General features: G+C 44.7%; 1 protein-coding gene across 3 annotated transcripts; it reads right to left on the bottom strand.

Annotated features, from left to right (window-relative positions):
* Positions 1–833: 833 nt before the first annotated feature.
* EXTL2 (exostosin like glycosyltransferase 2) lies at positions 834–23,678 on the bottom strand. Of its 3 annotated transcripts, none has more exons than XM_084851723.1 (6): positions 22,846–23,678; positions 18,041–18,168; positions 15,765–15,831; positions 5,724–6,151; positions 4,856–4,926; positions 834–3,860 (listed from the first exon to the last, which is right to left on the bottom strand). In XM_084851723.1, the coding sequence occupies exons 3-6, from the start codon at positions 15,767–15,769 to the stop codon at positions 3,369–3,371; spliced, it is 996 nt and encodes a 331-aa protein (XP_084707849.1). In that variant the 5' UTR covers positions 15,770–15,831; positions 18,041–18,168; positions 22,846–23,678; the 3' UTR covers positions 834–3,368. The 3 variants fall into 3 exon arrangements, with proteins under 3 accessions (XP_084707849.1, XP_084707848.1, XP_084707847.1); XM_084851722.1 differs by having other exon boundaries at positions 23,031–23,659; XM_084851721.1 differs by lacking the exon at positions 22,846–23,678 and having other exon boundaries at positions 18,041–18,196.
* Between the last annotated feature and the right edge of the window lie 34 nt (positions 23,679–23,712).

Genomic DNA, 23,712 nt, shown 5'->3' with positions numbered 1-23,712 from the left:
GCTGGGGCTGATGGGAGTTATAGTTTAAAACATTTGGAGGGTGGGGAAGGCTGTTCCAGGCTGTGCACCCTGGAGGGAATTATGCATTGGAACCCATCCTATTTTGAATGGCTATACTAATAAAGCTCATGTTAATCCGGCTGGATTTCTTATCTTTCCTGGATGGGAACTAGCTTTCAAGTATTATCTGGAAAAATTCTAGCAGTAAAAGCAGTATTGCTTTTATCATGAAACACCTGGGCATCTCTTGTCACAAGTGTGGAACTACAAGTATATCTTCCACCTAGGGCAGGGGCAGACGACCTGGGTCCTCCAGATGATTTGAACTACAACTCCCATAATCCTTGACATTTGGCCATGCTGACTGGGGATGATGGAAGTTGTAGTCCAAAACATGTGGAGGGCATCAGGTTGCCTATCCCTGATCTAGGGTGGCATCAGTCCACATACCTTTCTTGATGTAGCTGTTTATAGCCCTGGACAATGTATTTTTTTTAATTAAGAAATTTTTATCTTTCCTCTCCACATGCTTGAGGTAGTTGGGGGATGCACATTTCAATAGTGGGGATACTAGAATGTGCAGGGGGATGTATATTGCATATTTGGGAGTAAGTCCCAACTGGGACTTTGCCTCCAAGTAATCACGCAAAGCAGTGTAGCTCAGCCCGAGTTTCAAATGAGGTCTTACTCATTTCTGAACTGGTTGCACACCTTTCTTTGGAAGAAAGCCCCATTGAACAAAATTAGATTTATCAGAAAATGTGCACAGGGAAATGAGTTAACCTGCTTTCAATCTAATGCAGCTCCATTTATCCAATAATCACATGACATTTGTCATCATTACGCATCTTTATTAGCTTTTTTGTTAGAAAGTAAAGATGAAGAAAACAAACAAAACCCCCAACAGCATATTAATATGAAAGAACGAAACACACAAGACTTGGGGGAAAAATACATTCTGTATCAATACAACTGAATTAGGCAGCCACATCTGCAGTTGCCACTGAATTCTACAACATAAATATTTTCAACACCACAGTGTGTTTCTAGCTTATTTCTTGGAACAGAATACAAGAAGAGAAATACAAAACTCAAGACATAAAAGTAAGCTTAGTTGAATGAATATAAGCAGGAAATATGGCACCTTAATATATAGGGTAGCATAGCTCCAATTCTAGAGCCAGGCATAAAGTAATATTTATTTTCTGAAGAAAGTAATCAGTCACCAATTTCATATATCTACAGGATGCCAAACAAATACACACTCGTGATGCCAAACAAAGAGGCATAGTTGAGCTCCTGGTTGACCATAGCCTGCCAGATATTAGAGACAAGTCCCTGTTTTTGCAGCCTGCATGGTTGATGTGCCCTGTGTTGCTTGGGGATGTATGTATGTTTCGCAGGCCAGGACTAGACCTTGTGAGCTGCACATGTCACCACTGTGGCTGATACACTGTACATGGGGGCTGGAATCCTCCATGGTTATGTATGCTTTGCTCTTGCTGATCAGGTCAAGAACAGCATGCACATTGCTAGATGTTTCCATTTACCTGGTTTTGTTCCAGCAGGTCCCCTCTGAACAACAAACCTGTCACAGGTTACTTGTGTTTAAATATGGCGGAGATCAGGGACATTGCGAGGCACTTAAAAGATTAGAGGCCCAGGCCCATAGACTTAATTGCCATGCAGGCAGGAATTTTAGGGGGTCACAGTGTGCTGGGAGGGTAGGGTTCACCTTTCCCTCTCCGACTGTGATTTCCCCAGAAATCCTGACTGGCAATTTATCTTTGAAAATACCTCCCACTGGCATCATTGGAAGCACTTTTTTTAAGCTTAATTGCCATGTCAGTGTATGTGTGTGTGTATATTTTGGGGGTTGCAGTATGTGGGGAATGGGGTTATCCCTTCATTTCCCAGCTGCAGTTCCCCTTGAAAATCACCTCCGGCATGGGAATTAAGCTTAGAAAAACCCTTTCCATTGTCATGAATGGATACTCAGGGCTCTGGGGAATAGATCGAGCCCCTGGAAAATAGATTTGGGGCCAGGGCCTAGCAGTGCCCTGGTGGAAATTAAAGTGTGGCTTGTATACATTGGCAGAAGGGGCAGCCATTGTGAAAAGTAAGCAAAAACCCATGACTATACATGCATGGAGCATGCACAGCATGGGCTGTTTAGGCTGTGGCTCCAAAGGGAAGCAAATAACTGGATACAGGACTGCAGCTCTTGAATACGGAGGAGGAACAGACTATGGAGAAGACAATGCCCCAGAATGCAACAGACGTACCCTACTGCTTCCACTGTGTCTACCCCAGCTGTGCTGCCTTCTCCATGTCCTGCTTTAGGATTTCCATGCACTCCGATCCCTAAGCAGCCTGCCTTTGTAGGCTTTTGTAACAGGACAGAGGATGAAGCTGGTCTCTCACTTTGGAGACCCAGGACCCTGCTGGAGACCCAGCAGACTGAAGAACAGCAAGTCAAAGTACAAGTTGTACAAGCTTGGAGATGCTTTGTAGTTATGCTGGGACCTACCAGAAAACTCTACGAACAATTCACTGTAGCCCATGGCCTGAGAAGTATAGTAAAACTCTGTCAAAATGCAAACAACCATTGCTAAGATAAATAGATTCAAGGAAGTGGATAGCAAATAGATTGAAGGAAGTGGATGTGAAATTCCTCACATGGGCAAAACCCAAAAGATATGTGCACTTAGAATATTTGGCCCTGTTATTATTTATTTATTTTTATAATAAGGGGAAAGGAGAATGATTTCATTGCAAATGTACCTGAAATGGGAAAGTACTCCTCTTAGAACATTTTTGATTCCACATTTCCATGGGTGAAATTAAGGAGTAATACTGGTGTTAATGTACGATCTGCAAATGAGGTGTCACGTGCAGGCTTGTAAATAACTGCTGGCTTGCTTATCTGTGATGAGCAAGAACTGCTGGGGAAAATGTTATAAAAACCAGTTCTTTTCTTCTTTTAGGTCACAAATAACGAACATTGATACATGTGGGCAGGCAGACCAGTAGTAATCATTATTGTGGGCTTAGCACTTTTTGCTGGAGACATATTGGTGACACTGATCATGTGAATTATCCTGCATTTCTGGGATACTCCAGCTTCATGCAAGTGGGTTCGTTTGACTGAAATGGGGATAAATGACAAAGCCAACTGAAGAAGCGTTTTGCATGCTGAGCCACAGAGTTGCAACGCTTCAACCAGATCTCACATCCCCAAAGAGCTTTTGCAGAAACAAGCTCCAAATAATGTGCAACTTGGAGATCTCTTACATACTTACTTCTTTACTTCATTTACCATTTCAATAGCTGGGAAGCATGTTGAAGCATTTCCTTGCAGCACCTTCTTACATTTTATTCTTATGATTAGCATAATTTGGGAAACCAAACTGGGAAATCATAAGGTTAGAGTATTTTAAGGGCATGTTGCCATAGATACTGACCAATTTGTTTAGACAGTAAGACCTCTGCAGCAAGTGTTCAGCCCGATGCCACATTCCAGAATAGCCACTGTTACTCTCTTTCTCTAAATTCCTGATGTCTACTGGCTTCACAAACATGCCCGAAGGCTTTCCAGTATGTTTGGCCACTAAGAAATTCATGGCAATATCATCACAGTTTTGAGTCTCATCTATCATGGTGTGCACAGCTTCAGGTAGTTTTTGAAATAGTTCTAGGTATTCACTGCTGAAGAAAGCTGCTCCTACTAGAACCATGGAATACTGGTCCCCATTTCCGATGCTGGGAGTCTGCAGTTCAAAGCTGCCATAGCTGTATATTCCTGAAGAACTAGGCACATGCTTTCTAGGAACAAATCCCACTATCTGATCTGGAAATTGCTATAAGAAAGGGGTGAAAAAAGATCTTAAAATATGAATAAGACGGTTACTCACAGCCTTATTGAAACTGATCACAATTACAGAGGATCCTATAAATTAGGAATAGGCAGAGAAATTGACAAACCATACACTCTATGGATGGAAACAGGAGGAAATGAATTAACACAAAAGTATCCAGTAAACTTTCTAAGTGGGCACCATTCATAAATTCATAGTAGCACTGTTTAAAATGGGCAGATTCTTTACTGTGTGAACTTACCACCAGTGGTTAAGAAGAACTAACTAAAATTGCAATCTTCTGCACACTTACCTGGAAGCAAAGCCCTGCTAAACTCAGTGGCATGTACCTCTGAGTAGATATGACAATAATAATAATACTGAATAATTGTGTAGCACTTTCAAGCATTCAAAGCACTTCACATGTGTTAGCTGGTCGGTAATAATACTGACTTACTTGACAGGGTTTTTGTAAGTACTAAAAACAACCCTGTCACGCAAGTCAATATTATCCCCCATATTACAGATGGGGGGGGGGAGAGGCTGAGAGAGGGTGGCTTGCCCAAGGCCATCTAGAAAGTTCATGGCAGAGGCAAGGTTCAAACCAAGGATGTCCCGATTTGTAGCTCAGTCTCTTAGCTGCTATGCTACACCAGCTTTAATTTGGAGAAGTGAAGTATAAGCTTTTATTTATTTAGTAGGGAGGGGTAGGGTACCTTGGCGGACACCAAGAAAGGTGTCCAGCAGCACATTAGTGCTCACACCATCACATTGGCTATCCCTGACCTAGAAGACCTTGCAACCCTCTGGCAGATCCTAATCCACCTCTGGGAATCACTGTGTTTTAGGGACACAAGCAGCACAATCATAGGCATGTTCACTCAGAAGTACTCCTAGGGAAATGTGCATAGAATTATACCCCTGCAGGAATACCACATTGCTCAAACACACTTTATATCTAATAAAATAAGGTGCATGAAGCAGAATGCAGACATTACCTGCCAAATGGAGAACGCGAAAACTAGGTCATAGGCACTAACTAGGGTATCATCATCCATCATCAGAACAGCTGCACAGAGAAAAATGCATTTTGATGAGTGCACACATTAAAAAAAGACATTACTAAGCAAAAGACATATGACAAGTGGGAACAATGTTCACTGTAATTACTCTTCCTGGGGAAAACATCGGAAGAGTCTAACCACTCTTTGGAGCAAGAGATGAAGCAAGATTTAGGGGAAATCAAAAGCTGCCTTGTGAAACTCAGCCATGTTTTCCTCTTGCAAAATAAGGTTTCCAACCTTTTTCTTAGACTCAAAATTTTGTGGTGATGCAAAGAAAAACACAGCATGCAGCAGGAGAACCCAAAATGTGATGTGAGCAGCTGAAGTGCAGCTCTCTGGGTGTTCCCAAAAGTGAGTATGACTTGGTGAAGTTGCCTCTTGTGTACATTATACAGTAAGACCAGAGTGTGGAACTTTTTTCATCCTGAGGGCTGAATCCTATTTCAAAGATGTTTTCAGGGGCCACATTCCAGTGGTGGCTGTGGCCAAAGGCAAAAGGGGTGGGGCAGGACAGGGTACTGAACCCAATCCCAAAATAGGTTCAGCATATTCGATAGGTCCTTTAGTGTTCTGACTGAAACCCAAAGTGGTTTCACAGCCCCACTGACATCAGAGCCACCAGCCTCCACTGGTTTATTTGCCCATGACAGCCCCACCTGATGCTGCAGTCATCAAGTGATGAATGGACATCGGGTGAGACAAAACCCAATTTATAACCCACCTCTCCGAATGGAATAATGTTGTAAGCAGTAATGATAACTGGCGGGTGCATGGGCCAAGGGTGGTGAGAGACAATCACTACCTTTTGTTTCCAGCTCAGGAAAAACCTGAAGCCTGTTCCTCATGCGATTGACTGTTTGCACTTTGAAGATAACTGGGACAGGATGTGGTCCCAGGGAGTTCCAGATTTCCTCAGGCGCTTTCTCCCCAACGTTATTCCACACGACAATCACTTTGTGCAAATGAGGGATGGCTTGATAGTGATTCAATAGCTTCAGGAGTAAGTCGGTTCGGTTGTACGTCTGCATAATGAGAGTAAACGAATCCGCGGCAGACTGGCTCTGGGATTTCCTTTCCCTTCGCAAAGTAAGCATTTTATCTTCCTTGATATTAGGCAGCAAAGCCGTTAATGCGCCTGCCACCAGGAGCAACAAAAGGATCACTACAGAAGAGAAGTGAAGGAGCCGGATCCCCATGATTCTTCCAGGTAGCTTGCAGGTGTGATAAAACCTTTAATTTTTTTTAAAAAAAAGGTGTGGGGAGGGAAATCAGTCAGTCATCATCATACCTTGCAAAATACAAAATTGACATCAGCCAACAAAAATTGATTAAAGACAAATGGGTTTTGCACACTCAGAGCAGATTATGCTAAAGGTCTTAAAATGCATACCAATGTCACTGAATGTCTCACAATGAAGGCAAATCCCACCTCTTTCTCAGCATCTGAGATACAGCTTAATACCACCTTCCCCAACCTGGTGCCCTCCAGATGTTTTGGACTTCAATTCCCATCAGCCCCAGCCAGCACATCCAATGGTCAGGAATGCTGGGAGTTGTCGTTCAAAACATCTGGAGGGCACCAGGTTGGGAAAGACTGGCCTAGTAGCTACAAAAATGTCTAGTAAGAGCTACAGGCCTGACCCTGCCATAGGAGGGCTTGGCTAGGGTTGTGGTGGCTGTACCCAAATCTTGTCTGTCCCGCCCAGGGTCTTTGAGGGCAAGAGGTGGAGCCTTCAGTGCAGCAGGCAGAAAATACTGCTTGAGCAAGTAGGTACAAAAGGCCAAGCTCCTAGTATTTATAGTAGGGCCTGCCAATCAGAAAACATACTGCTTTCCAATCACAGGGTCCAATGGTATACACCCCATTCCCTTCTGAAGGTGGCCTAGGCCTGAGCACACACAGTCCAAGGTAGTTTGCTAGTGTTCAAGTCCCAAGAGTCCCTGACAATGGCCTTCTTAGCAGGGTCCCCCCGGCCTAGTTTGATGATCGGTATGCTCTGAGCAGAAGTAACCAGCAGGCCTGGAGCAGTCCATGTTCCACGATTACCTGCTGATGGTGCAGGGCCTACAACACGACCTATTCCAGCAGTATGTTCCTGGCATGGCTGTGGAACAGTGTGTGTGTGTGTGTGTGCGCGTGCGAGCGCCATATATGCACAAAGCCCCAGAGGACAGATGTACATGTGCTAGAAGCACTTTGTACCAGTCACCAGTGTCCATTTGCATGGGCAGAGCTATATACACTGTCAAGGTTCCAAGCCCTCCCACTGAGAAGTGAGGCAACAGAGACTTGCTGTGGAATCCACAAAGTCTTTATTCAGTTTAAATATGTCTCCACACCTGTAGCATCTGTGAAAGCTAAAAGCTGTCCTCTAAGCCTAATTAGCTAAACAAAGCAAGGCAGTTGCTATCCACTAAGTGAATGGTTTCCTGCTGTGCTGGACAGACTTTTATGGGGCTCCTCCTTCAGAGAGTGTCCTCTTGACCCAACTTCTGACATGCAGCCAAGCAGACCACCTCCCCTCAACTGCTTAACCCTGCGGTGGACTCTGAGATTTGTCAATTCTGGTGCCCCCTCCCCCTCTGACAAAGACTGAGTTCCCACGGTGGGTGGGAGGAAGATGGTCTCTGAACCTGGGCCTCCTGTTCGATAAGCTCCTGGGAAGATTCATCCGTGACTCCTGGAGAGTCTTGGGGAATTTCCTCCCCTGCTCTCTGTTTCGACTGGGCTTCTTCTAGCTCTGTCTCTGAATCTGACTCAGAATCTGAAACCAAACCAGGGAGCCTGGGTTCCATCTTGACAATACACTCTGCCATCCATGTGCAGGATCCAGGGATTGGATTGCACCCTGATTTTTAAAAAGAAGATATTGCTAAAATATAACTGTCTTCACATGGTGTCGTATCATTACGTCAGTTACGTACAGGATGCTTCAGCACAGAACTCTGGGATACTAATAAGGAGGCAGGAGAACCCTCCCAATGGGCCATGCATTAGAACAGAGGTCCAGAATCTTTCAGCCTGAGGGCCTAATTCCATTTGAGAGAGGTTCTCAGAGGGCCGCATTCCAGTGGTGGGCAGGTCCAAAGGCAAAAGGGGCAGGACCAAAAATACCAGCATATTTAAACTTGAAACCCCTACTGCCAGTAACTAAGCCTTAGGAGAGGCATTTCAACCTTTTAGAATGGGGGAAAAAACTGCACAAAAGCTGGGAAACTACCAAACAATTAGTGGTCGGGAAGAAGGGGTGGGACCAGGAGAAGGGGGTGTGGCCATCTGGGGAACCCCATAGGGCCAGACTGGAACCTCAAGCCTGAGGTTCTGCACCCCAGCACTAGAACATAAAGTTGATGTTGAACCTATTCATGCCACCACTAGATTTGTGTTTCAGCTAACAAAATAATCTTGTTCAAGTCAAGGAGAGCAATTCAATTTAGATGTGGGTTTGATGAATGTTTGTTGATGAAGGCCCAAGGCGGTTCAAAAAATAAAAGATGGGTACATATGAATTGATGAATAGGGAAAAAAATAGAATAATTTCTAATAAATGGGCACTGGGAGAAGAATAGCAAGATGAGCCCACAGCTCTCTTTCATTGCTCAATGCAGAGCAGTACTCTGCCACATCAAATATCCTGTAAAAGGATTTATGTGACGGTACACTTTTTGCAGTTACTGTTATGTTCCATTTATTTTTTCAAATCTATATTGTAATGCACTAGGAATTAGCGGGTGGCTATAAAGCCTCTGGGAGTTATTGGTTGACGTACCCTGATTATTACAGAGTAGCAGGACAGGCAGAAAAGACTGCCACTGGTTTAGCTACTCAGTTCATACAGGGTGCTTCCAGATGAGGCTTCTATTGTGCAATCGCCCTGCTGCGTTGAAGGAATTTTACAGAGGGTTCAGGGACTGTTGTTGTCCATTGTTAGCCATCCTGTATTTTTGCACTGCTTCTTCTGTCTTTCTTCTTACCAGCATTTAAAGAAGAAAAGATGGAATAGCTTCACACTGCTTTTTGATTGTCAGCTCTTGGAGTCCTTCATTGGGAGGCACCAACAGAGTGGTAGGGCAAACACAAGAGCCTAGGGAAGGAGAGGGTAAAAAACTAGGGGCTTCAGGAAATGGCCATTTGGTGTAGTGGTTAGAGTGCTGGACAAGGAGCGAGGAGACCCAGCTCCAAATCCCCACTCAGTTATGAAGCCCACTGGGTGACTTAGGCATAGAATAATAGAATAGTAGGGTTGGAAGGGGCCTATAGGACCACTGAGTCCAACTCCCTGCTCAGTGCAGGAATCTAAGTCAAAGCATCCCTGACAGATGACTGTCCAGCTTCATCTTGAATGCCTCCAGTGTGGGAGAGCCCACTACCTCCCTAGGTAATTGGTTCCACTGTTGTATTGTTCTAACAATCAGGAAGTTTTTCCTGATGTTCAGCCGGAATCTGGCTTCCTGTAACTGGAGCCCATTATTCCGTGTCCTGCACTCTGGGATGATCGAGAAGAGATCCTGGCCTTCCTCTCTGTGACAGCCTTTGAAGTACTTGAAGAGTGCTACCATATCTCCCCTCAGTCTTCTCAAGGCTAAACTTGCCCAGTTTTTTCAGGCTTTCCTCATAGGGCTTTGTTTCCAGTCCCCTCATAATCTTTGTTGCCCTCCTCTGAACCATTTCCAGCTTGTCTGCATCCTTCTTAAAGTGTGGCACCCAGAACTGGACACAGTACTCCAGATGAGGCCTAACCAGTGCTGAGTAGAGGGGAACTAGTACTTCACGTGATTTGGAAGCTATAATTCTATTAACGCAGCCCAAAAGAGCATTTGGCTTTTTTGCAGCCACATCACATTGTTGGCTCATATGCAGCTTGTGATTGACAACAATTCCAAGATCCTTCTCGCTTGTAGCATTTCTGAGGCAAGTATTGCCCATCTTGTAACTGTGTATTTGGTTTCTTTTTCCTAGGTGCAGAACTTGGCATTTATCCCTATCAAATGTCATTCTGTTGTTTTCTGCCCAGCATTCCAGCCTATCAAGATCACTTTAAATTCTGTTTCTGTCTTCCAGGGTATTAGCTATCCTGCCCAATTTTGTGTCATCTGCAAATTTGATCAGCATTCCCTGCAACTCCTCCTCCAAGTCATTAATAAAAATGTTGAAGAGCACTGGGCCCAGGACTGAGCCCTGCAGTACCCCACTCATTACCTCTCCCCAGTTTGAGAAGATCCCATTGAGAAGCACTCTTTGAGTCCGATTCTGTAGCCAGCTTGAGATCCACCTGATTTTGCTCATCAGGATATCATGGGACACTTTATCTAAAGCTTTGCTGATGTAGAGGTATATTATGTCCACAGCATTCCCAAAGTCCACAAGGGAGGTTACCTGATCAAAAAATGAGATCAGATTAGTCTGGCAGGATTTGTTGACAAATCCATGTTGGCTTCGAGTAATCACGGTATTGTTTTCAAGGTGCTTCCAGATGGATTGCTTTATCATCTGCTCCAGAATTTCCCCAGGGATTGATGTCAGACTGACTGGTCTGTACTTCCCAGGTTACTCTTTTTTACCTTTTTTGAAGAGAGGGACAACATTAGCCCTCCTCCAGTCATCTGGCACTTCACCCATCCTCCATGTTTTCTCAAAGATAATATAGACAGTGGTTCTGAGAGTTCTTCTGCCAGTTCCTTTATTATTCTAGGATGCAGTTCATCTGGCCCTGGCGATTTGAACTCATTCAAAGTAATTAGGTGTTCCTTGACCATATGCCTATTGATCTGAAGCTGCAATCCTGCTCCTTCAGCCTGTACTCCGCCTTTGCCAGGGGGCTCATAGACCCTCTTTTGGGAGAAGACTGAGCCAAAGTAGGAATTGAGCACTTCTGCCTTTTCCTTGTCATCTGTTATTTTGCCATCCTTATTTAATAGCTGAACAACCATTTCTTTCCTCTGTCTTTTACTATGCACATATCTGAAGAAAGCCTTTTTGTTGCTTTTAGCATCCCTCGCTAACCTCAGCTCGTTCTCAGCTTTAGCCTTCCTGACGCCATCCCTGCAATTCTGTGCTACCTGCCTGTACTCTTCCTTTGTTACTTGGCCTTCTTTCCACTTCCTATATGTGTCCTTTTTTGTTTTCAGGTCATCCCTAAGCTTTTTGTGATGCCACATTGGCTTCTTCTGTTGTCTTCCACCTTTTTTTCTTGTTGGAATGGTTTGTAATTGTGCCTTTAGAATTTCCTTTTTTAAAAGCCCCACCCATCTTGGATTCCTTTTCTCATTAGAGTCACTTGCATGGAACATTACTTATCACTGTTCTGAGTTTATTAAAATTGGCTTTCCTAAAATCAGGGGTACGCATTCGGCTACACTCAGCTTTTGCTTCCTTTAGAACCAAGAACTCAAGTGCAACATGGTCACTTCCCCCCACCTCGCCCCAAGTTCCTGTAACTGCTACTTCATCCACTAAGTCATCTCTGTTGGTAAGGATCAAGTCAAGGATAGCCGATCCTCTAGTTCCTTCTTCTGTAGGAGGAAATTATCAGCAACACAAGTCAGGAATCTCTTGGAGGGGCCATGTTTTGCAGAATTTGTCTTCCAACAAATATCGGGGAAATTGAAGTCCCCCATTACTGCTACATCATGCTTCCTTGAAACATTGGCTATTTGCTTTTCAAAAGTTTCATCCTTGTCTTCTCCTTGATTGGGTGGCCGGTAGCAGACTCCAACCACCATGTTCCATTTTATTCTTTGCTCCATTTATCTGCTCCACAGATGCTCTCAATGGAGCTACCAAGCTCATCCTCCTGTATTTCTGTGCAGACATATGTATTTTTAACATATAGTGCAACTCCACCTCCCTTTCTGTTCCTCCTGTTCTTTTTGAACAAGTTTTATCCTTCAATTGCTGTATTCCAGTCATGGGAGTCATCCCATCAAGTTTCAGTTAGACCTATCATGTCATAATTTCCCTCCTGTATTAAGAGTTCAAGTTCGTTCTGTTTGTTTCGCATACTCTGGGCATTAGTGTATAGACATTGAAGACCATGTGCTTTATTGTCTGGCTTTCTTCCTACATGTTTCTGAAGACTATTATTGGGCGCTATTAGAGCTGTTCTCTCCGTTGTGGTGCATGAGCCTTCATCCACTGTTACCCCCAACTTTACGTCTCCCTCCCCTGTAGGATTCAGTTTAAAGCCCTCCTGATGAAGTTCTTCATGCTGTGGCCAAACGCATTCTTCCCAGCCTTTTGAGGTGCAACCCATCCCTTGCCAACAGTCCATCTTCCAGGAAGTATAGCCCGTGGTCCCAGAATCCAAATCTCTCATGCCGACACCACCTTCGTAGCCAGTCATTCACCAAGAGTATTTTTCTTTCCCTTTCTGTCCCTCTTCTAATTACTGGAAGGATGGATGAGAAAACTGTCTGGGCCCCAAAGTTCTTGAGTTTCCTTCCCAAAGCTTCAATGTCTGATGTGATTTCTTCGTAGCTCTGCTTGGCGGTATCATTTGTTCTCACATGGATGAGAAGAAAGGGATACCTGTCAGTGGGCTTTATGAGTGTAGGCAACCCTTCAGTCCCGTCTCTAATCCGTCCTCTTGGAAGACAGCATACCTGGCGAGTCCATGGGTCTTCGCGACCTACTTGGGTTTCAATCCCACACAGCAAGGAGTCTCTCACTCCTCCTCCTCCTCTTCTCTTCTTGTTGTTGTAGGCCTTGGTTTCATCGCCTCTGCTTGACTGACCTTCAGCCTCTTGCTCGTTGTCATGCGAGGTCCACTGTAATTCTTCCTCTGCAGGCGGTCCTTCAGCCTCATCCTCAAGTACCTGAAAACGGTTCCCTAGTTCCACTGCTTCCACTGGTGTAGAGTGGCTTCTAGTTCTTCTGCTCCTAACTGTCACCCTTTTCCAAGGAGTATGCTCTACTTCATTTTTCCTCACCTCAGCATTTTCCTCTTCTGCCTCAGCTTGCTGTTGCTCTTCTAGCTTCTATTCTTCACTTTGCTGCTGTAGTTCCACTGTTCTGTCCATGAACTCGTGTTCTCTTATTCCCTGGAGGGTCGACACTCACTGTTCCAGTCCTCTTACTTTTTCTTCCAACAGCGTGATCAACTTGCACTTGTTGCACGTGTAGGCCATGTTGATCTCAGGCAAGAAAACAAACATGGCACAGACGTTGCAGGTCACCACCACTGGAGAGTCTTTTCCTTCCATAGTCTGTATTCCCTTTATGTTTCTAGCTTTCTGATTGTACTGGAATAGCCTGTTCTTGGTCCTCTATTCACTGGAGGCTAAAAACACCGTTGCACAGGTATGGAAGTGTGTGTTACAAGAAAAAGAAATTTTTTAAAATGGAAAAAACACACATGAAAAAATGGGAAAAAATGTTAGGGGCCTCCCCCTTGACCTCCCCTGGCCAACTCCTGTTTGTTCTCCTTGTTCACTTGCTTTGATCGCTCTCTCTCTCTGGAAGCTTGTTTGCTTCTATAGCCCCTAGACCAGTTGGAGCAGCTTCCTCTGCTCTGCTCTGCTCAGCTGGGAGGTGGGAAACAGACTGAAACTTCCTGTCTACACAGACAGTTGGTGATCTCTCCACCTCTTCTGCCTCAAAGGGCTGTTGTGAGGATAAAATGGGGGTGGGGTGGGAAGAGCCCTGTATGCTGCTCTGAGCAACTTGGGGAAAAGGTGGGATATAAATGTTCTAAATGAAAGAAATAAAAAGGCAAGAATTTGAGGGAAGGCAAGCCACGAGAAGCTCTGGGGCTTAGGATAGTGAGGTAAGAAGAAAAAGTGATCCAGAGGAATGGAAGAATAGGTGTGACTAGGAAGTTACCAATCAAATATTTGGCTACAGGCCTTCCATTTAATTTCTTAAAAAGGGGCAGGGGGGAAGGACCACCACCACTACCACCAGTAGGCTGTAAGAGAGAGGGATGAGAGGGGAAGCAGGGTTATTCCACGAGGACTGCTAAAAGACTGCTTCATTTTTTCCTCTCCCCTACTCATTCCTTTTTCCTTGTCTGTCATGTCTTTTTAGATTGTAAGTTTGTGGGCAGGGACCGATTGTTTGCAAGCTGCTCTGGGAGACTTTTTGGATGAACAAATAAATAAGAAAAAAGAAATGGCTTTCATTCATGCCTTTGTGTCTCAGTTGTATCTGGTAAGGCTCAAGACATTTCCCTGAAAATAGAGAGGCTCCCCATGACAAAGACTGAAAATTGCTGCATGATAATAACTAAATCTAATAGGATCGAATTCCAAAAGTACAATCTGGTGTTCATAAATTTCTGTTCATAGGAATCTGTAGATGCAAACCATCAATTGAAATTGCCAATCCCCCCCCCCCCCACTACTTACTTCTAAGCTAAATATATACACATACAGCAGTGAAATCTGCATGATGGAAAAAACATGAATATGTTGCTGGGGAAAAAAGAATCGATATTCACTGGAGGCAGACAACTTGGCTCTTTTAACTGGCTTGGGTGGCTCACAATCTGTACAGCCAGCTTTACAGAGGGGTTCCTGTTCTCTTGGCAAGAGATCAAGAAGTGGACAGAATTACCCGAATTGCCCAACGGCAGGGCAGCACAGCAAAAAGATGTGGTTGCTGCTTCCGCACAAAAGACCCACTGCACTTTACAAGCAGGCAGAGAAGGTGAATGATGGAGTTTAGATGCCCCTCTTGCCAGCCTTGCAGGAGCAATGTTGTGCTTCAGAAACATGAGTGGCAGTGAAACTTAAGAGCATACCCCTAAATCAAGTGAGCAGCGCAGAGAACAGGGTTGGACAACTTGTGGCCCTCCAGATGTTGTTGCACTGAAGCTCCCATTATCCCTTGCCATTGGCTAGGCTGGCTGATGGGCGGTGCAGTCCCACAACATCTGGATGGCCACAAGTTGCCCACCTTTTTTCATAGAACAACCACAACTGTGGACAGACAGGTTGGAGGAAAGGATTGCTCTACCAGTCCTGTAGCATCAGCCTTATATTAGGTATATCAGCCTTCTCCAACCTGATGCCCTCCAGATGTGTTGGACTGCAGCTTCCATCATGATGGGAGTTGTAGTCCAATACATCTGGAGGGCACCAGCTTGGGGAAGGCAGTGGTATAACATAGCACCAGGCTCATACTAGGTTCAGTAGGGAAGTGGTGGGCAGAATTCAAGCTAGTGAGATCTCCTTTTTCCCTAGAACCTTGAGATCTACCAGCTGGAGCCAAGCACAAAATAGTGGCTTAGAAAGAGGGGCAGCCATACACTTAGAATTAAGGAACATGGAACTTGTGAGTACATCTCAGCCCCATACAGGATGGGGTTTTATGGGATCAGGCCATTAGAGTTACCGCAGATTATATATAAAACAAAACCATGGATTGCAAGGTAGAATTGTGTTGAATAACACTGGCTATTTTCTTAACATATGAATGTACCACATGCAAAGAGTGAAGTGCAGTGATGCACATGCAACAAGTTCCTGTAAGCTAACTATGATTCAGTAATACAATTTAGATGTCTCTGTACAGCAAACCAAATAGCAGTAACATTTCCTAACAGCTCTTTTCCAGGAAGCCTCCTTGGTTAACCAGCCTCGGTTTTAGTGACACTCTGTTTTTTAAAGAATAATTTAAAGATCAAGTTTCATTCTTTTTATCTTTTGTTCATTTTATCTCTTGTTGTTCACTGCTCCGGAATCTATTTAGATGTGGAGTAGTATACAAATGTTGTAAATAAATAAATGTTTATAGCTACATCCTTTTCTTACAGGTGTTAGGAACACAGGCAATAATTTAATTTCTAAACAGCATATGTGCAAAATATTTCAACTCAGGGATGCATTTTGTATGAGAACTCACCTCATTCCTGCAGAAGAAGCTTTAGTGTTAGTGTGCCAGGGAACTCTACTTGGGATAGCCTTTAGCTCTGTTGAAAAATGAAATAATTCACAATTATACATTGTCACAGGCCACTTATAAGATGATCCTGCAGAGGAACACATATGTGAAACTTTTACCAGGCAAATTTGCTAGTATGTCTACAGTGCTGTTAACTGTCCTGTTCGCTCTGATTGTGAAAAGAAAATCTCTTGTATCGTGATTTTTTATAACACCAATGTATTACTTCCAGCCAATACTGTCATCATTATGCGGGAAAGTTCCACTGTGTAACGGAGCCTGCAATGCTTTACAGTCCAGCAGTGGACAACATGTGGCCCTCTAGATGTTTTAGCCTACAACTCCCATTAGGCCTAGCCAGCATAGCAATAGTGAGGGATGCTGGGCATTGTAGACCAAAACACAAGTTTTGTGTTCTGGAAAGCCACAAGTTGCCCACCCCTGCTATACCCACTTACCTGGGAGTAAGCCCCATTGAACACAGTGGACTTATTTCTAAGGAAACATGCAAACTCTTGGTGTACAATTACAGCCACATGTGTTTAGGATCAGATTCCCAGCCCTAATGCAGTGCCATGTGAAACAGACAGTACATCCAGCCTTCTCCAATCTGGTATCCTCCTGATGTTTTGGACTACACCTCCCAGCCATGCTGGCTGGGGCTGATGGGAGTTGAAGTCCAAAACATCAGGAGGGCACCAGGTTGGGAAAAGATGACACTTTTCTCTCTTTCCACGCATCATTCTCTGTTGTTTGCTTTGCCTTGTTCAGTGGATGGTTTTATTTCATGCTGAAGCATAGTTTGAGATTGATGGATTTTGATTGGTTCCCATTTTACTGATGGCTAAATATGAATGGTAGTCTCTCTGTCTCTTTCTCTCTCTCTCTCTCTCTCTCTCTCTCACACACACACACACACACACACACTATGTAGGGAGTAGACTAAGATTCAGACTGGTTCCTTGTTTTGCCACTGCTTTTCTGTATAATCTTAGGCAAGTCACATGTGGTGAAGGAAATCACTCCGTGATCAGCACGTTCACTGAAAATCTCTCTCACTAACCTCCTTGGAACTCATTTTCATGTACATGTGCTTAGAAGCATGACTAATGTGAGTTTATTATCTTCGTCTTGCAGCCCGATACTGTGTGCACTTTGGGAACAAGATCCATTGATCTCAATGGGGCTTGTTCCCAAATGTATATGCATAGCTTTAGGCTAACAGACTAATGCCTCAAATATGTTTGTGATCTAAGGTTGTTGTTGTTTATTTGTTCAGCCGCTTCCGACTCTTCGTGACTTCATGGACCAGCCCGCACCAGAGCTTCCTGTTGGCTGTTGCCACCCACAGCTCCCCCAAGGTCGAGTCCGTCACCTCCAGATCTAAGGTTGCAACACTCTAAACCAGCCTTCCCTAGCCTGGTGTCCTCCAGATGTGTCGGACTTCAACTCCCATCAGCCCCAGTCAGCATGCCCAGTGTTCAGGAAAGCTTAGAATTGTAGTCCAAAAAAAACCTGGGGGCTCTAGGGTGGGAAAGGCTGCTTTAAGCACACTCAGTGGTACTTACTTTTGAGTAATCACGTATAGGATTGTGATTCACTTAGATCTTACTGGGCTGCTGTAGGTGCAGAAGGGCCAACAGAAGCTTGTTTAGCTGCAGCTAAAACAGCGTCCAAAGGTGCACTTTATAGTCCTTCCCTTTTACTATTACAAATCTTTGGCAATGCATTGTTCACAAATGAGATTTTAATCTGCTACAAAGGTCTTTGGGATATGAGATAGGGGTGGCAAAGCAATCCCAGCTCCACCCTCACTGTGGTTGTGTTTGCATAGCAATACCCATTGATGCTCCTGCAGCGGGGTGCCTGATCTTATGAGCTGCGTAAAGCAGCGCCAAGTGGATTATGCAGCCCATTTTTTTGTGCATTATAAAACCTTCAAAATATTCTCTAGATTCCCCCCCCAAAAACCCCCCAAACAAAAAATTCACAGCAACGTAAAAGCGCACACGCGAACTCAGCAACCAGTGAGGTCAAGAAATAGGACCCTGCGGCTTGCTTCTCTTCTACAGCCCCTCCCCACGGTTCCGAATTAAAACCGACATTTCGTCGTCTCATTCAGCAAAAGGTGCCCCTCTCTAAGCGTAAAATGCTTCTCTCCCCTTCCCTCGCCGTTATGACATTGTGTTCTAATACTGCCTCTTCTCCCTCGTCATGGCTTCAGATTGTTTCGTTACCTGCAGTCAAGGGGGCTGGGCGCGATTTCACATCGTCAGCAGAAATGACAGCGGAGATATCGAAGACGGCTTGAAAGGGGTGATCGAATCTGACCGGTGACTGCCCAGACCTGCGCCGCTTGATTCAGCTGCAATTGAAAACATCCATCGCAACGTGAGAGGAACGCAAAAGGGGCTGTACCAAGTCCCGCAATTCCTTCCCTTTTTGTTGCCTTGTGCTTCCTGTTGGAAGGAGGCCCTCTTCCTCCCCCTGTTGGCGAGCGCGTTTTTGCTTTGCGTTATTTCTCCCTCCGTCTGTTTGTTATCATCCGTTGCAAAGTACTTTTTAGCTGCTGATTCTGACCGATCGCCGGAGTAGTTAGCTCAGACGAAACGTAGAGTTAAAACCAGCAAATTAAAACCCCAAATTTGATCGCTTAATCACCCATACCAGGACACAGGGCCAAAAAAGCTGTTTAGGATTTGTTAGTCTGGAAAGTGACACCAGATTCTTCGTTGTCTTCACGTGTAGGATTCTATACATATGCGGCACCCAGAAGGAAAGGGTGGTCAGTCCACTCCCCCTGCCACAGTAAGTAGCTGGTTCCCACCACATGTCACCCAATTGCTGAAGCCCTGTAGTAATTTGAAAGAAATGCACTGCTCACATACGAATTATAAGTCAGTAAGAAATGACAAATTAAAATAAATTAAAAGTAAGCTCCTTCAAAATCAATAGGACTTGCTTTAGAGAAAAGGGGGTTGTATCCAATGGTGACATTCTGCAGGTGTAAATGACGCTGCATTAGCAGATACCAAGTTCTAAACTGCTCAAGGGGAGAATCCAACTAAGGCTCTGCTTGCACAACCACTTGTCCCATCTGGTGCAGATCTTGGGCAGTATCCAATGCTGTCACAGTGTTAGTGCAAATCAGCACTGGCACAATATTATTAGTGATTGCTAGGCAAAGGAAAAGAGGCAATTTGTTGCCAAAATTCGGCAGCAAACTGCACCGTTGAAATTTGGTGCCAAACCACACTGCTGAAATTCAGTTGCAAATCATTAGTTTTTCCCTTCGTCTAGCAAGTGCTAACAACGTTGCCCTAGTGTTGGTTGATGCTAGCATAATGGGTAATATCCAATATTAGTCCTATGTAGAGTAGACCTATTGAAATGAATGAGACTTAAGTTAGTCATGACTTAACCCTAAACCTAAGTTAAGTCTCATTCATTTCAATGGGTCTACTTTAAATAGGACGGACATTGGATACTACCCAATGTCATTAGCACTAGTGCTGTAGCAACATTGGATACTGCCCCTTAGGCTTACAAAGTAGTCTGCTAGCATTTGTGCAATGGGAAAAGGCAGCAGAGATCTGCTAGCACAGCAAGTTCTGCTAACAGTACATTGGATTTAAGCCAATATGCTTAAGATGGGAGCATTAATGTGAAATATACCATGATTTCTCTGTCAGAAATCATAGAATAATAGAATAGTATAGTAGGGTTGGAAGGGGCCTACAAGGCCATCGAGTCCAGCCCCCTGCTCAATGCAGGAATCCAAGTCAGAGCATCCCTGACAGATGGTTGTCCAGCCTCATCTTGAATGCCTCCAGCGTGGGAGAGCCCACTACCTCCCTAGGTAATTGGTTCCATTGTCGTACTGCTCTAACAGTCAGGAAATTTTTCCTGATGTTCAGCTGGAATCTGGCTTCCTGTAACTTGAGCCCATTATTCTGTGTCTTGCACTCTGGGATGATGGAGAAGAGATCCTGGCCTTCCTCTCTGTGACAACCTTTCAAGTACTTGAAGAGCGCTATCATATCTCCCCTCAGTCTTCTCAAGGCTAAACATGCCCAGTTATTTCAGTCTCTCTTCACAGGGCTTTGTTTCCAGTCCCCTCATCATCGTTGTTGCCTCCCTCTGAACCCTCTCCAGCTTGTCTGCATCCTTCTTAAAGTGTGGTGCCCAGAACTGGACATGGTACTCCTGATGAGGCCTAACCAGTGCTGAGTAGAGGGGAACTAGTACTTCCCGGGAATTTAGAAGCTATACTTCTATTAATGCAGCCCAAAATAGCATTTGGCCAGTGTGGTGTAGTGGCAAGAGTGTTGGACTAGGAGCTGGGAGATCCAGGTTCTAGTCCCCACTCGGCCATGGAAGCTCACTGGGTGACTTTGGGCCAGTCACAGACTCTCAGCCCAACCCACCTCACAGGGTTGTTGTTGTGAGGATAAAATGGAGAGGAGGTGGATAATGTAAGCCGCCTTGGGTTCCTTGCAAGAGGAAAAAAAGGCGGGGTATAAATGCAATAAAATAAATAAATAAATAAATAAAATCACATGGTTGGCTCATATTCAGCTTGTGATCAACAACAATTCCACGATCCTTCTCGCTTGTAGTGTTGTTGAGCCACGTATCCCCCATCTTAATCTTAACATGTGGACCAACGCCCCCAAATACAACTTGCTCCTTCTGTACCAACCCAATACATTTTTTTCTGGTGGTGGTGCCACTGATTATACAACAGCCTGTTCTTTGCTGAATGTTGCCAGGCCAGCAATAGGAAGGATTCAAGAAATATACTGGGTGGCAGAGGGGATTCTAGAAGTTAGCTGTGGGAAAATTTCTGCTCATGGAAGCAGGCAGAAAAATATAGCACACAAAAGGGATCAGAAAGTGCTGCAATGGGAGAAGGAAGGGTTCCTTGTCTCCCAGTCCATAAACTTAAGGCTTTGAATTAAAAATTAGGGGAAGACTGACATTCATAGGCCCCATGGCATAGTAGCCCGGTAGATATTATGCTAATAATCGCAGACCTATTTGGTTGTCCTCATATTAAACAGGTTTGGACTGGAGTGTTAAGGATTATTCTTCCAATGCCCAGTCATCTGTTTTCAGGTGCACCAGAAGTTTTATTACGGGATAATATCAAGACGGTGTTTCCAGACCAGTAACTCCTAGTGCTACCAGTCAAAAGACATTGTGCAGCTATTCTGTTGTTTCCTTCTTAGCAGACTTTTTTGGGAAAGGATAAAGATATAAGAAGCAGTGGAAAAACTGAAGGGTTAGAAGTGGAGGATGTAATGACTTGGATCACAAAACTATGTGAATGAGGCAGGGCAATTGCATAATAAAGCTTTGCCTGGAAGCACCCAAGTATTCCTGTTAAAGAGAAAACATGAGGCACAACTTGTTAAGGGCAACAAAGATTTGCATTGCTTGAAAATAGAAAAATCCAGGGGTCCCAGAAATTAAAATTTAGTTATTTAAAATGTGGGAAATTGTAGCAATGCAAAAGGCGACACTATGGGCCGATCTACATTGTGCCTGCCATCGCAATGAATTCGGTGTCCCGTCTCGGGTTAAACGCTCTCGCATTAAAACGTGATTATTCACACTCACCCATTTTCCCCATTGCAGTGCTTCATCGAATGCGCAAGCTCAGTTCACACTCGAGTGCTGTGCTGTTTTCCTGCGTGCGCTTGTCTGATCTCAGATGCTAAGCAGGATCGGCCCCGGTCAGTAGTTGGATGGGTGACCGCCTGGAAATCAGGCTTCCTGCACTGAGCAGGGGGTTGTTGTATCCCCTCAAATGAGACTAAGTTTTACCTCCTCCAATCCCCCGCTCTGGATGTTTTTTTAAAAAATTCAGGCATTATCCTCGCAGAATCAGGGCTTCTCCGTGATTTTTTTTTCTAATTCAGGCATGATCTTAGAAGCTTCGAAGTTGTGAAGCTTCACAACTTCAAAGATCATGCCTTAATTAGAAAAAAAAAATCGCGGAGAAGCTCCAATTATGCAAGGATAACGCCTGAATTAAAAAACACACACATCCAGAGCGGGGGATAGGAGGGGAGTAAAACTTAATCTCATTTGAGGGGATACAACAACCCCCTGCTCAGTGCAGGAAGCCTGATTCCCAGGCATTCTCCCATCCAAGCACTGACTGGGACCAACCCTGCTTAGCTTCTGAGATCACACAAGTGCACGCACATCCAGCCCTTTGCTTGTTGCTGAGGAAACAGGGGCTGCTGAGGAAGCTATGCGATCGGTAGCTGGAAGAAGACATGGGGCCATCGAGAGCTGTGATTGGACAGGAGGGAAATACAAACACTGCTGCCTGGCGGGGCAGGGGACTATGACTGGATATGGTAGCGAAGGCGGAAAATCAGAGCACATTAAGGGGAAATACCAGGATATTAGCGTATTGAAAGCAGGAGCACGGAAGTGGGAAATTCCGGTTCCAATTCGAGGCGGCTACTGCGTAGTGTGAAAGGTGGGTGGTGAAACCTCATTGGAAGCGAAAAAAGGTGGTAAGTATAGATCCAGCCTATATATTAGGATAAGAGAAACAAGAATATATACTAATAATGACTTCCAGGGAAAATGGAGTTTATTTATACAATTTCAGAAATTGTATGAATAGTTGTATGGATTTATTTATTTATTGCATTTATATACCGCCTTTTTTCCTCTTGCAAGGAACCCAAGGCGGCTTACATGATCCTCCTCCTCTGTTTTATCCTCACAACAACAACCCTGTGAGGTAGGTTGGGCTGAGAGTCTGTGACTGGCCCAAAGTCACCCAGTGAGCTTCCATGGCTGAGTGGGGACTAGAACCCGGATCTCCCAGCTCCCAGTCCAACACTCTTGTACAGCATGTTTGGAATGTTAAAGTTGTTTGATTTACACATGTGTAATTAGCTTTTTGTTTCTGATTAAAACAAAAATAGCCCCATTCATTCCTTAGCCAGGACAAGCAGCCAGGTGTGTACTCTGGATGTGTATCTCCTTCCTGCTGGGAAAACAGCACAATGCATACCTTCTCACGGGCAGCTAGCACTAGGCTCAGGTCATACTGTCAGGAAATTCTTCCTAATGTTTCGTGTAAATCCTTTTTCCTTGTAATTTGATCCCATTGGTTTGGGTCTTACCCTCTGAGCAACAGAAAACATATTTAGCCCATGTGACAGCCCATCACATATTTAAAGATGGCTATCATATCACCTGTTAATTGTCTCTTCTCCAGTCTAAATATACCCAACTCCTTCAACCTTTCCTGGTTGGGTCTCCAGGCTCCTCACCAGCTTTGCCACCCTCCTCTGGACATGGTCCAGTTTGTTGATATTCTTCTTATAGTCAAAGTGTGTCTTAGAATGCAACCAGTATTCCCCTGAGGATGCACATGGCAAAGGAAGACCAAGTAACCGTGAGCAAGATGCCATTCAGGGAAGCTTGTCTATTGTTTCTCATCCAGGAAACCGTACTCTATAAGCTTCTGAGGACCACCAACAGTGCCGGTGCCAGGTTTTTGAGAACCTTCGCGTCGGGGATCGGGGTAAAGTCACACAACTACTTTTTATGTCATAAGGAGTACATTCAAAAGGACTTCCGAGTCACGCATCCAGGCGGTGACTAAACCAGGGCTGAGGAATCTGTGGCCCTCCAGATATGGACTCCGCCAATAATCACTGGCCATGCTGGCTGGGGCTGCTGGGAGTTGGAATCCCGCAACATCTGGAGGCCACAGGCCCCCTACCCCTGGACGAAACTCTTCCTGGTTCACCCGCACAAGCCATGACTGCATCTGCCTCGCTCCGCGCCTCCGCACCGCCCGGTTTTTTCCTTTTCATGATGCAGCCCTCCGTCGCCGCCCCTACCGCGCAGGCTCGCTGGAGGCGCGCGGCTC

The sequence above is a fragment of the Heloderma suspectum genome, chromosome 4 (assembly GCF_057233095.1).
Source record: "Heloderma suspectum isolate Gila_16-S chromosome 4, 16-S_ref, whole genome shotgun sequence".
In the NCBI taxonomy this organism is placed as follows: domain Eukaryota; kingdom Metazoa; phylum Chordata; class Lepidosauria; order Squamata; family Helodermatidae; genus Heloderma; species Heloderma suspectum.
This window is presented reverse-complemented; position numbering and strand designations above follow the sequence as displayed.

Coding starts and splice junctions, on each gene's coding strand:
- EXTL2 (XM_084851723.1), bottom strand. Junction 4,927..5,723: donor TCCTGAGCTGGAAACAAAAG/GTAGTGATTGTC, acceptor TTCTCTGTGCAG/CTGTTCTGATGATGGATGAT. Junction 3,861..4,855: donor TCGCGTTCTCCATTTGGCAG/GTAATGTCTGCA, acceptor CCTTTCTTATAG/CAATTTCCAGATCAGATAGT.